The 12,179-nt window shown below is 60.8% G+C and overlaps 1 protein-coding gene across 1 annotated transcript; it reads right to left on the minus strand.

Annotated features, from left to right (window-relative positions):
- Window positions 1-226: 226 nt before the first annotated feature.
- CUNH6orf132 (chromosome unknown C6orf132 homolog) lies at window positions 227-10,849 on the minus strand. The gene is made up of 5 exons (XM_085306586.1): window positions 10,705-10,849; window positions 7,980-8,095; window positions 4,586-4,661; window positions 1,236-4,236; window positions 227-415 (listed from the first exon to the last, which is right to left on the minus strand). The coding sequence occupies exons 1-5, from the start codon at window positions 10,847-10,849 to the stop codon at window positions 310-312; spliced, it is 3,444 nt and encodes a 1,147-aa protein (XP_085162712.1). The 3' UTR covers window positions 227-309.
- Between the last annotated feature and the right edge of the window lie 1,330 nt (window positions 10,850-12,179).

The following is a 12,179-nucleotide window of genomic DNA, read 5'->3' on the forward strand; positions in this document are numbered from 1 at the left end:
ATTAGACTGCAGTTTTGAAAATAATACTTTGGGGTGGGAGGAAAGAGGAGAAAGAAAAACGTGTTTGCTCACGTAACAGCACAGCAGCTGATCCTCTGCAGTAACTAYGCTCCGTGACAGTCTTTAGAGAAGAGTCCAAGTCCCAGATCCACTCCCTGCCTTCACTGTCAGTAGTTTGCAAGCGGCATATTCACAAGCCTGGGTTGGGAGAGTCCTGGCACCCACAGAGAAGGAGAAGTTCCACCCAAGTGCACGTTAACATCTTCCCAGCGTAAAYGCAAAGGCAGCAGAGCGACTCTCCGGACAACCCTATCGATGGCTGCTCTGGTACACGTAAGAGATGGGCTGCCGTGTCCCAGGCCTGACCATGAAGGTGTTCGTGGGTCCGCTGTACTGGGCACTGCCATGAACAGGTCTGCAGTGGAAACACAAGGAGGAGGTTACTGAGAGCCAAAAAACAAAAAAAAAACCCCAACTATCTGTCTTTAGTCAAAACAGCAACACTTTGAAAAGGAAGGAGGGGCCAACCTYCACTTCCCCCAGGAAAGTGTCAGTCTCATCTCTGAACCTTGTCTGTCCCCACTGGTATCCCTCTGTGGGGGACATCCCATGCACACAAGTACAYGTTTGGAGGGCCAAGCATGGCTGAGGAGGTCCCATCCTTGACACACTCTCTCCTGTGCTGCTTTCTGACCGCACTGGTCACTCCACCACCCAGGGGTTGGAAAGACCCGTGGTAACACTTCTTCRTAGTGCTTCTGCGGGTTTTGCAACTGCCACAGCAGTGCTAGACGCTGACACACACTGCACTTCTGTTCGTCCTCAGGACCGCAGCAAGCGCACTGTGAGAAGCACCACAGCCAGTTCAGTTAAGGGGAATATTCTGCCATTAAGCAAACCTCAAGTCTTAATTAAAAGATGCCAGGAGAAGAGAGCAATCAAGGCCAAGGCGAAGGTTAGAATCAGTGGGAAGAACAAAGCAAAAGCCCAGCCCAGAACCAAAGTGGGAGGACGCTGTGTTGTGACTGTGAGACACAGGTTTCGAAGAGCAACCAGCACTAGAGAAGACATGGTCAAGGTACACCCTYGCACAAAGCAGGCAGAGGTGTGGTGCCGTCTTTCATGCCCTGGTACTGCTCGCAGAAGCAGCCTGGGGACCCAAACCCTTCTCTCCTCAAAGCTTCAGTGAGATCCAGAGGACCCGGCTCAGCCAGAAGCACAGGAAAGGACTGTACCTGCTGGCCGCTGCCGTGCTGGCAGGCGAATAATCCCCGTTCTGCCCCTTGTGCTTGGCATCGTTGCTGGTGTTGCTGTAAGACATGGCTTTCCCGGGCGTTTCCACAGCTGTCCTCTTGCCCTGCATGCTCCCCGAGGCGCTCCGGTGGGCAGAGTTGACCCGGCGCATCCCCTCCGCGGCCGAGGAGGGGAACCCGCCAGCACCGGGGCTGTAGGACGCGAGCGTGCCAATGCCCCGGGGGGCTGCAGCTGCTCTTGGGTGGGACCGGTCAGGCTCAGACACGTACAGACGCTTTTTGATCAGTGGGCGGTTGTTTGGGTAGCGACTAAAGTAACTCACAGAGGTGCTGAAATCTGGATACTGAGGAGTGAAGTCGCTATTCCTTCTGCTTTTTTCTGAGGACCTTTGGGAAAGCAGATCGTAGCTCCTGCCGTAGTCATGGCTGGGCCACCGGAAGTACTGTGGTGTTTCCGAGGTTCGGCTGTAGTCGGGGAAGCTGGGACATTTGTGACTGGCTTCCCTGTTCAGAGAAGCGTCTTCAGCATCATCTGCATCGTTGCTGAACTCCGGTGGCGGGGGGATAATTTCATAATCCAGAATCTCCCCATTCTCCTCTTCCTTGCTGGACACCAGGCCATGGGGCGGAGAGGCACCGCTCTTYGGCAGGTCTGGGGGTTTGGGCTGGCTCGACTCCAGGAGGCCTCGCACTAAGCTGGAGGCAGGCACCCTTTGGTGCCTCACAAAGCCCTGGGGATCCTCCTTGCTTGGCTTCTGCACTGTCCAGCTTTGCTCAGGAGGGCTGGAGAAGGACTGTGGTTTGCTCTGCCTCTGCCCAGACTCGGCCAAGCCCACAGCACCGTCAGCGAGAGCGGAGCTTGTCGGGGGCAACTCATCTCCAGCCTGGCTGAGGGCAGCTGTCCGGTGGGACCGGGGTACCACTGTGAAGGAATAAGGCTTGGACTCATCACGGTAGAAGCTGGTGGAGGCCGTTTCCAGCAGAGTGCTGCCAAGTTTCTGAGGTACCTTAACCTGCGGCTTCTCGCCCRTGTCGCTGCTGCGCCGGGACGGAGCCTGCCGACTCCTCTGCGCCCGCTGCTTTGCGGCCAGGAGCAAGGCCATGGGGGAGCCCTTCTCCACCTTCTCGCCTGTGACGGGGTGGATCAGCACATCATCTTGGCCTGCTCTCGAGGAGCCCAGTGGCTCCGAGGGCATGGGCACGCTCTCGGCAGGGCACAGACTCGCACCTTCTCCATCGCCGTTCTCACCCGAGCTCTCAGCGTGCAGGCAGTCTGTCGAGTCGGCCCTGGCCCGATGGATTTTGTACTGGAATAGGGAYGCATCAGACCACGGCGCTGGGCTTTGCGTGGGTGAAAGAGTCTCTGGAGAGGAGGGTAATGGGGAGGCTGAGACCAGGAGTTCATCCTTTGGTTTCTGGGGTTGGTCTGGGGCACTCAGGCTGCTCTCAGGGGACATGTGCTTGGGAACAGGGTTTATATCCTCCAAAGTGTCACTGACAGAGGGGGCATTAGGCATCTGGTGATCCTCCTGCACCTTCTCTTCCTTCTCTGCAGCAGCTATGGGTTGGAGTTGACCTGGAGCAGGTTTTGGCAGCAGGGAGCCACCAGGATCAACATGGCCCATACCTGAACGTAGGGAGCTGCTGCCATCCTCTGGACTCTGCTTCTGGCTGCCAAATCCCAGGGAAGGTTTTCCCTCTTTCTTCAAGGATAGCACGGCCTCCAGCTCGTTCCTGATTTTCATAACGCTGTTGGGTTGTGGGTTGGCAGGTTTATTCTCTGGAGCTGGAAGAACCACATTGGAGGAGCTCCCTCTAGCAGAGGCTGCACTGATACAGATCTTCTCTCTCTTCTCACTTTCTCCTCCCTTGGGTAACTGTGAGTTCTTCCCAACAGGTTTAGTAATCTTGGATCCATCAGAGCTGATCTTGTCACTACCAGCACAATCAGCAGCACTGCTCATGGGCCGGGGAACTACTGGTCTATCCACCTGCCGCTCCTCCCGCTTGGAAGAGGACAGGAGAGCCACGAGTTCATGTTTCAGCCTGTTGAGGTTGCTGGCCTCCTTCCAGTCCTCATCTGAGGAGGGATAGTCTGGAGGGGGGAGTTCCAGGTCATTTGCAGTAAGAAATTCAGACTTTGGAGATGAGTTGTTCTCACCCTTTTGGGACCGAGGAACTTTCTCGGAGTCCAAGCCTGGTGGCAGGGGCTGGCAACCACCAGAATTAGTGTCTTTGCTGGATGCTAACCCCAGCCTCGGGCTTGGAGGCTGGGTGGCTGTCACAGCCGGCTTTGCAACGGGCTGCCTCAATGCAGCACTTCTCTGCTCAGTGTCTCCTGATGAGTGCACCTTGGCTGCCGGCCGGATGGTGAAACACGGCGGGAGYGGTGGCCGGGCATGAGGCTGCTTGGGGAAGGGCTCCTTCTTCCCCAGGGCATCTGCCTCCTGCACAGGGATGGAGGAAGACCTGGCTGGGGCTGGGGGAGGCACTTTGAAGGACCTGGGGAAAGTCAGGTGCGGCTCAGGGCAGGGCTTGGGCTGCAGGCTGTCCTGGCCGGGGACCGCTGGCAGCCCGGCCTCAGCCTCGCCTGGACACGCTGGCCCCTCCGCGTCCACCTGCCTTGTGTTGAGCACAGTCTCCGATTTCCATTTGCAGATGCCCGTGGAGAAGGGGGGCGCCGGGGGGATGAAGTCTGGGGGGGCTGGCGTGCTGGGGGGGGACGAGGCAGATGCTGGCGGTGGTGGGGGTGCCACGGCAGGCGGCGGGGGCACCACTATCTCAGACAGCGTTGGAGTCGCAGGTGGCACCGCGGGTGGTGGTGGTGGTGGTGGTGACAACACAGGTGCCGGTGGTGGTGGCGGGGGCACCGACGGCGGCGGTGGGATGTCTTCCTCCAGGGAGTCCTCCTTCGCCGCCCGCGGGCGCAGGTCTCCGACCGAGCTGTACATCCGGTGGTTCCCGTTCATCTGGGAGCCGGGGTCTGCAAGAAAGCGCGAGCACAGCAGCTGTAACAGCTTCTCCACCYGCCCTGCGAGGGCCTGAAACGCCCCCGACACGCTACCCCCCAGGAACGCCAGGTTATCTAACTCAGGGCTATCCAAAGCTTGCCTAGCTGCAACAGCTACCATGCTTCATCTTTAGAAATGAGTGCTTTCAACTCAAAAATCACCATCAGAAATGAAGATTTATTAACAGAAGCTCGATTTTAGCTCTGAAATCTCAGAATCAGGCTATCTGCTCCAGAGCTAGATACAAGCGCGGCTGCTTCGAAGAACACCCCGAGGCYGAGGGCTTGGTGTTGCTAACGCTTAGCGGGGAAGATCTCTTACCCAGAGCTGCTTTTTCTTTAAAGTCTTCGGGCACAGACGGCGTCGGCACGGCCACCCCATGGGATTCCTGGGCGTTCTGCAGGAGTCGAGAGAGAGTCGTTAGTTTTACGCCCAAGGCGTGAGAACGAAGAGCTGAGGAGCAGGCCCCAGCCGCAGAGCAAGTTATCCGTGCCGCTGGGAGCCCGGCGGGGTCTAGCGCTGTTTCCTACGCAGGGAGGCCCTGGGGCAGCAGCTGACTTTCGGGYGGACAGGTGAGGCGAGGAGCACCGGCCGAGCCGCCCGGACGGGCCCTCCCCGCGGCTCGGGCGGACCAGGAGGTGCACGGCTACTTCCCTGCGGGGCTCRGGGCTCCGCAGCGTTTACCCAGCAAACGTCACGGCTCCCGCTGCCCTCGCGGGTGCTCTCCTCCGGCAAACRTCGGCCGCTGCTGGCTCAAGGGCGCAATGCAGTCGCTGAAGCCCCAGAAGGGATTCCAGCTTTTGGGAAAACTCCAGCAGCAGCACATCTGGACAGCCTGGGGAAAGCCGCTGCTCGCTGGGTTTGCGTTTCACTCGCAGTTAGTCCCTCCACCTTCCTGCTGCAAATTCAGCGCTGTTTAGCTGCCGCAGGACCATGCAATTTAGCAACCAACACGCGTGCTTAGAGCCAGGGCAGTCTGGATAATTAGAGCCACCCGCGGCCAGGTATTCGTGGCACGCTGGCTGCCCYGGAGCGCCGAGCACCCACTTCTCGCGCCGGCCCAGAGCCTCGCGGCCGGGGCTGCGGGTTGCTCACGAAACGCGCGCTGGTGCCCTCCTGCTWGGGACTCCGACGCTGCCTGCCCAAAACGCGAACCCCTGCTGCGGCCGGCCGCACGGGAGGCACCGAAGCGGCAGACGGGACCTTCGCAGCCCCTTGTGCAAGGAGRGCGTTATCCCGAGACCAGTCGGGCTCCGCGCACGAAAGCGGGGGTAACGGTTGGACCGGCGGCCTTCGCCCTTCGCTGGCATTATCACTATTTTTACAAGAGATTGCGACAGGACCCAAAGTCTCCTTGAGAGGTTAGGCTCAGCCCGGGCGACAGCCTCATCCCGGGCTCAGGAACTGCATTAGCATGACCCAGCTGCCAGGGCAGCGCCGACTCCAGCAGCTCTTTGGGAAAGAGCTGCAAGGCCCTGGGATCCCCCTCCTCCCTCTGGAGAGGTAGTAAGGAAATAGATACCCTCTGCTTGCCGAGTCCACCGTGCTGCAGATGACCATAAATCCTCTACAACCACGTGAACGAGCCAGGAGGGAAYGCTTCCCACCCACAGCCCCCGAGACTGCTCAGCCCCAGCCGGGACATCGGTATTGATCTCTGCTGGTGGCAAAACATCAGGCTTGGCGAGTCTGGCTCCAGACAAGGCGCCGCTTACCACTCCCGAAGACACTACGCAGGCAGGGTGCTTAACATCAGCCAAAAGCCGGGGGGGGGACAGCAGGTAACGGAGAGGCACGTCGAGATTTGGCGATGGCATCGGCCAGTCCAGAGAAAAGACAAATGCCACGCAGAAAAGCCAAAAAGCCAGAGCTCCCATTTGGTATGGAAATTCATTGCTTCCGGCACGCTCCAGGGCACACTGCGGGGAAGAGATGCCCGAGTGCCCCTTCAGCCTGGACTATAAGCAACGTGTGTATTGCACATGTAGGATGGGGTAGAAGGAAGATGGAAAACATCTATGCAAGGAGGAAATGAGCCCATGTTTCACAAGYAATTAGTAATTTTGGACACGTCATTTCAGCAGGTCCTAAGATCCGGGCGAGCCTGTTCCACACCAAAACTTTCTGCTGCGCTTGCTAGCGCTCAGCGCCTCTCAAATAAAAGCCACCCATCCTCATGCCATAAGCCACCTTCTAAAAACGAAGGCAGCCCGCGGAGCTGCCAATCTCGCAGATGACTGGAAAGATCGTTTCCTCCGTGCGTGTTTGCCAGGGGCGCGACGAGCCGCAGCGAACCTCCCGCTGACTCAGGGCTCAGGGCGGGCTGCTGCCGCTCGTGGGCGGGCGGCAGGTGGGAACCAGCATTTCCAGTTTGGGTTTGGGACACCTCCGTCGGATTTTCGAGAGCCGAGGGTCCCGTTCAGGGCGAGCTTCCGCTGCAGCGCCCGGGCACCCCCCGTCAGCGCTGCAGGGTGTTAGATCTCGCCTGCCCCCCCAGCAGGACGCGGCCAGCCTTGCCCGCCCGGCTGCAGGGGAGGAGCGCTCAGGGGCAGGGCGCGCGTCCCGGCCGCCCGCGGTCCTGACTCATGCCTGCGCGGGCGGCCGTTTGCCAGCCACCGCCACCCTCCTGGCAGGAGGCCATGGGGAAGGGAGGACTTGAGGCAGGAGCTGCAGGACAGCCCAGTGCAAGCATGCATGTGGCAGAAGCATCAGTGCAAACTCAAATCATGCTTTAAGCTCGCCAAAATAACGCAAGCATCCGGCACTGACTGGCCCTTGTAAGGGTAAGAGGTTTAACTAGCCAGGCTTGCAGGGGCAAGAAGTTTTCTCGTTTTGCTTCAGAGGAGCAGAGGGTGCGGGCAGGGCCGCCACTTAGGGCGGGCAAGGAAAGCAAAGCCCAGGGACAACTGTCCTCTGAAGGCAGCAAGAAAGCTCCGCTGCTAGGCTGAGAGCTTTTATTTATCCCAGGACTATTCATGCTGCTTGTTCCTGCACCAAGCATTTGCACTAGTGAAGCTTTAGAAGCTCTGAACAGTAGTAAARGCCCAGTTGCACTCTAAGGACATGGCGATATCGCTGCAGTTGCTCCTCTTTGAGCGCTTGCTGAGGTCCCTGCTAGGGGACGGGAGTCTCCCGGGCCCCAGCCCCGTGGAGGTTACTCCAGCCTGGGAGCCCCGACACACAAGTCCACCTGCCACAATCCTCCTTCAGACAGTGTCACCGAGGGCACGACGACCCGGTACAACCCAWGCAACCCCGTAACTTCCTAATCACCCTCTCAAATACCTGGATGCCCCAGGCGTCCTCCAAATGACGCCAACGCAAGCCCACAGCGGCCGAGAGAGCCCAGCCGAGCCCGCGCCCAGCGCGGTTTCTGCGGCTCGGTGCCGCAGAAAGGCGCCGTGGCCGGCGCAGCCCGTCAGCCCCCGCCCGGACCCCGCCGCGACGCCGCCTCGTCCCCCCGCCGCGACGCCGGGAGCGACGCCGCCGGCCGCGTCTCTCGCCCGCGGGCTCGGCTCTTCCGCCGAGCTGGAAGGCGCGCGGCCGATAAAGCTCACGTCTCCTGCCCAAATACCTTGCCTAAGTCCATCGTAAACCGTGCGCCCGGATCACCCTGTAATCCCCTGCACCCACCTTCGCTGGAGAGCGGCTTTGCCCCCCGCTCCGACGCGCCTCCCGCGGGCGGCAGCCCGGCCCGGCCGAGCGCRGTACTCACGAGCGGCAGGAACGTCAGCAGCGGCCGCACTCGCGGGCGAGCCTTGAGCGTCGCCGTCCCGGAATCGGTCATGGCCCCGAAGCCGTTATCGCCGTAATACACTTCGATCACGTCGCCTGCGAGGAAGAGGAGACCGCSTCAGCATCGCGTTACGGACGCCGGGACAAGGCCCCAGAGGGGCACCAGCTGGGTCGGCGCGGCGCCGTGACGTCTCGCGGCGCCCGGGAAGGGGCATGCCTGACGGCAACCGGCTACGAACGTCTCGCTTTAGGAGGGTCAGAAAATGAGTTGCATTCAACTCATCGCTCCGACCCCATCCGGGCTGGGTTTAGTGCAGGAAAACACTCGGAGYGGCTGGGAGCAGCCAGCCCAGCGCCACAGCGGGGCTGGCGATGGGCTCCCTCCCACCGCTCCGCCAGCGCCTGCGGAGCTCCCTTTCCCACGGCCTTTTATTTCATTTTTTTTTGTGCCCGTTTTGCTGCTACCCAAATGCCGCCCTGGCTGCTCCGCCAGCGCTAGCAACGTCCTCCCACCCAGTGCTGGGATAATTCGCTTCCGACGTATTTAGCACTGGACAGGACGCAGTGCTCGAGAGGACGCAGTGCTCGACAGGATGCTTCAGACCACGGGGCGCCGTGCGGAGACCCCGCGGCCTTGCGGCAGGAAGGCACGGCCGGCCGTGGGGACTCCCGGCTCCCGGCCCTGGGCTTTCCCCTTGAACCACACCTTTTGGGCCAGAGTATTTCTGACAGCAAATAAAGCTCATGACTTTAATTACATTCTTTGTGTCTGATTAACAGCATGAATTAACAAGCAGAAGCACCGAAGCACAAAGCACGAAAACCCCACCTGGGCTGGGAGGGGAGATACAAAGAATTCGTTGCCAAGGAGAGCGACGTTAAAGGGCAGTGCAAGGTTTCGGGAAGGAGGGGAAAAGCATGCAAAATGCRTGCGACTGGGAGGAAAACTGAGGAGGAACGTTCCCACCTAGCWGATTTCGATAGCGGCTTCAGCGCAAAGGGGAAAGTAAACAACCTCCTGCCCCCTGAAACACCAGCTCCGAAGAGCGAGCAGCTTTTTAAAAGAAAGGAAGTTTGGAAGCACGGTCTTCCGAGTGGGTTTCATCCCAAAACACGAAGCGCGGAGTCGAGCATCGCACAAAAACGAGAAGCCGAGGAGCGGAGAAGCGGAGGCCGCGCGGTCGGGGCGCGGGAACCTCGGCGCGGGGCCCCGCCGCAGCCGGAGCCGCCGGGTCCCGCCGGGCTGCGGGCCGGCTCCAGGCAGCACGCGCAGCGCCGGCGCCGCTCGGCGAGAGCCCGGCCGACGCGGGGACGGAGGAGCTCCGAGGGCTGACGCGACCGGACTTTTGGGTTAAACAAGTCACCCGCTGAACTCAGTGAGAAAGTGCATGAAAGATCACAAGGCCGTTTGATCCCAGCTTACTAAGCATCTCCAGCCTGCAAGCGTCTAATTAAAGCAAGATGAGGTGCTTGCAGTTGTGTCTCCCTTGCGAGACGAACAGGACTCGCCTGCTAAGGGCCTGCCGCCGCCAGACCCGCGCTCCTCAGCTCCTCCCGGGAGGGCGGCCCGGACGGGGCCGCGGGCCGGCCGCCGAGGTCCAGCCTCTCCCGGGGGCTCCCGCGGGGCGGAGGGCCCGGAGCTGGCGTGGCACCCCGGGGCCGGCCGAGGCCTCGGCGTTCGGGAGCCTCCGAGCCGGGCAGACCCGTGCCCGGCCCGCGCTCGCCCGCCGGGAAGCGCCGAGGCAGGACGCGAGGCTCCCGGGGGCCTCTGCCGCGTGGCCTGCCCAGYGCCTTTTCTTTGCTTGAGGCAAAAAGAAAAACCCTGCAGGGAAACCTGAATCCCTCCCAGACTTGCAACAGTTAGCAATCAGCATGTTGGTGTCCCCCTCCCCCCCCATTTAAGGGTTACACAAAACTTCCCCTCGTGTTTTATCTTCGTTTCACTGCTGGCCTTCAGGGTACAGCCCGCGAGCAGCAGCTCTGACGGGCACCGCGCGCGTTACGCAGCCCAGCGAGCAGCGCTCCCCTCTCTAAATTTCAAAGTACTCGCTGGAATTAGGAGCCACCAGCCTCCATCCACACGCTGCTATCTYCTATCTGGCACCCTCCCACTCGAGCCTCCGGGGCGCAGTATTGCGGTGAGAACCACAGAGAAACACAAATAAACGCGGAAGAACCACGCACCTCAATCCCCCCTCGCCCCGCGGACTCACGYACGCAACAAACAGGTTTACAGGTAAGTCGCTGAAGCTGGGCAGGAGCGTGGTTTGGGAGGGGAGCGACTGCGAGCGATAAGACGGGGCCCGACCGTTTATTGGATTGCTTTAGCAAGTTCAGGGTGGACTATGGCCCCACGAGAGCTGAGGCTGGTCTCAAGCAGGTGGCGGCTCGTTAGGAGCCTCTGTTTTCCTTACCCTCACGGAGGACTTAGTCCAGCTGTTCTGGAGGTTTAAGCAGGTTGAAACTTGCCATTTCGTAACCCTGCCACATYGGATCACTCCTCAGGTTTTACCATCGCGTGGACAGGGCGCACGGTGGTGGCAGCTGGGTCACCCTCCCCATGGTGGCCATCASCTGTGACCAGGCACCCGGGGGACAGCTGGACCGTCCCCCCACCCACCCAGGCTGCGGCTCCAGGGAAAGGCAAAGCAAAAAAGCAGCAGCATGAGAAGATAAATAAGAATAGAAGAGGGAGGAAGACTGACCGGTGCCACCTGTGCTCTCGGAGGTGACCTCCTGGGTGAAGATCCAAGGCGGGTTGGTGGCAAAGAGCGAGGTGGCAGCCCCCTGGGCATGCTTCCTCCCGAAGAGCCTGCTGAAGGTGCCCTGCACGGACTGGTGCTTCTTCATCCTGGCCAAGGGGCCGCCGCTGCCGGGCCCAGCGGCTGCCGCGCCGCCGCCGCGGCCGGGGCAGGTAGGAGCCGCCCGGACGCACCTGGCGCTGGCGCCGCCCCCGGCCCGGCCCGGCCCGGCCCGGCCCGCGGCTCCGCCCGGCCCCGCCGCCGCCCCCGGGCTCTGCTCGCAGAGCGCGCGGCGCGGCCCGAGCGGGGCTGGACCTTAAACGCAGCTAAATAGCACGTTCCTGTTTATAGGAAAAAATAAAAGGAAAAAGAAAAAAAAAAAGTCCAAACGCGTCCTGCCTCGCCGCTCCTCCAGCGGCTGCGGCAAACACAAAGCATCCAGGTCCCACGGCTTCGATCTTCCTCTTACCCCCCCTTCATCCCCCCCGGTGCTGCTGTCCCAGCCCCGGCTGGGAATTAAAGAGCTGCAGCTTCCTTCCAGCCCGCCCCAGGGCAGACGCTCCCCGTTAAGTGCTGAGGGTCCCGGCTGAGCGCAGCRCGGCAGCCGGGGGCTCAGCGGGGGCTCGCGAGGCCGGGGGCGCGCACGAGCCCCGCCGCCGCGTCCCGTCGGCCTCGGCCGCAGGCCGCGCTGCCCGCCGAGCCCCCGGCGAGGCCGAGCGCCCTCCGCTCGCRCCCGCAGCGCCGGGATGAGGGCTCGGAGGGTGCAGGGCTCGACCCCGAGTCRTTTTTCATTTCCAGCACAAAAGCAAGTGGCTGAGCGCTGCCAAGAGTTTTCTACGTCGCGTGAAAAACTGGGCGTTAATGAGTAACTCTGGGTATTAATAAATGCTGGGCTTCAAGGGAAACTTTAAACCCCAGATAGTCATTGAAACGGTGACTCCGGAGCAGGGCTTTGGCGTGAGGTCACCCRGTGCTCTGTCTGCTTATTTCCACCACGTTTTGAGAGTCAAATGCACTCGGGTTTCTGAGTCTGGCTGCTTCAGCCGCTTTGAAATCCTGCTTTTCCCAACCTTTCCTTCCCACAAAGTACAAATCCGTGCAACACATTAAATTGCCTCATAAATAGTGAAAAACGTGCAGTGTTGTAACAGCCCAGAAAGGAAACCTGGTTATGTCGTAAATGGTTGGGCACCACCTAAATAGAGTGAATTAGCGGGAAAGGTAAACAGGAGGGAAGGGAAGGAGGGGTAGCGCGTCGCACCGGGCGGGTTCRGTCACGTCCAACGCGGGCTGCTGTCGTTGAGGACCCGTTTTTGGAGGATTCAGCCCCGGCAAGGCACGTGTCCTGCACTGGCACGCGTCCTCCCGCGGCCGGAGCGCCGCGGGAAGCGGCGGCAGGGCGCCGAGCAGCCCCGGCAGCCCTGCGTGTCGGCACCGCC

This window comes from Rhea americana, unplaced genomic scaffold, assembly GCF_003343005.1.
Source record: "Rhea americana isolate MKP2758 unplaced genomic scaffold, rheAme1 scaffold_241, whole genome shotgun sequence".
Taxonomy (NCBI): domain Eukaryota; kingdom Metazoa; phylum Chordata; class Aves; order Rheiformes; family Rheidae; genus Rhea; species Rhea americana.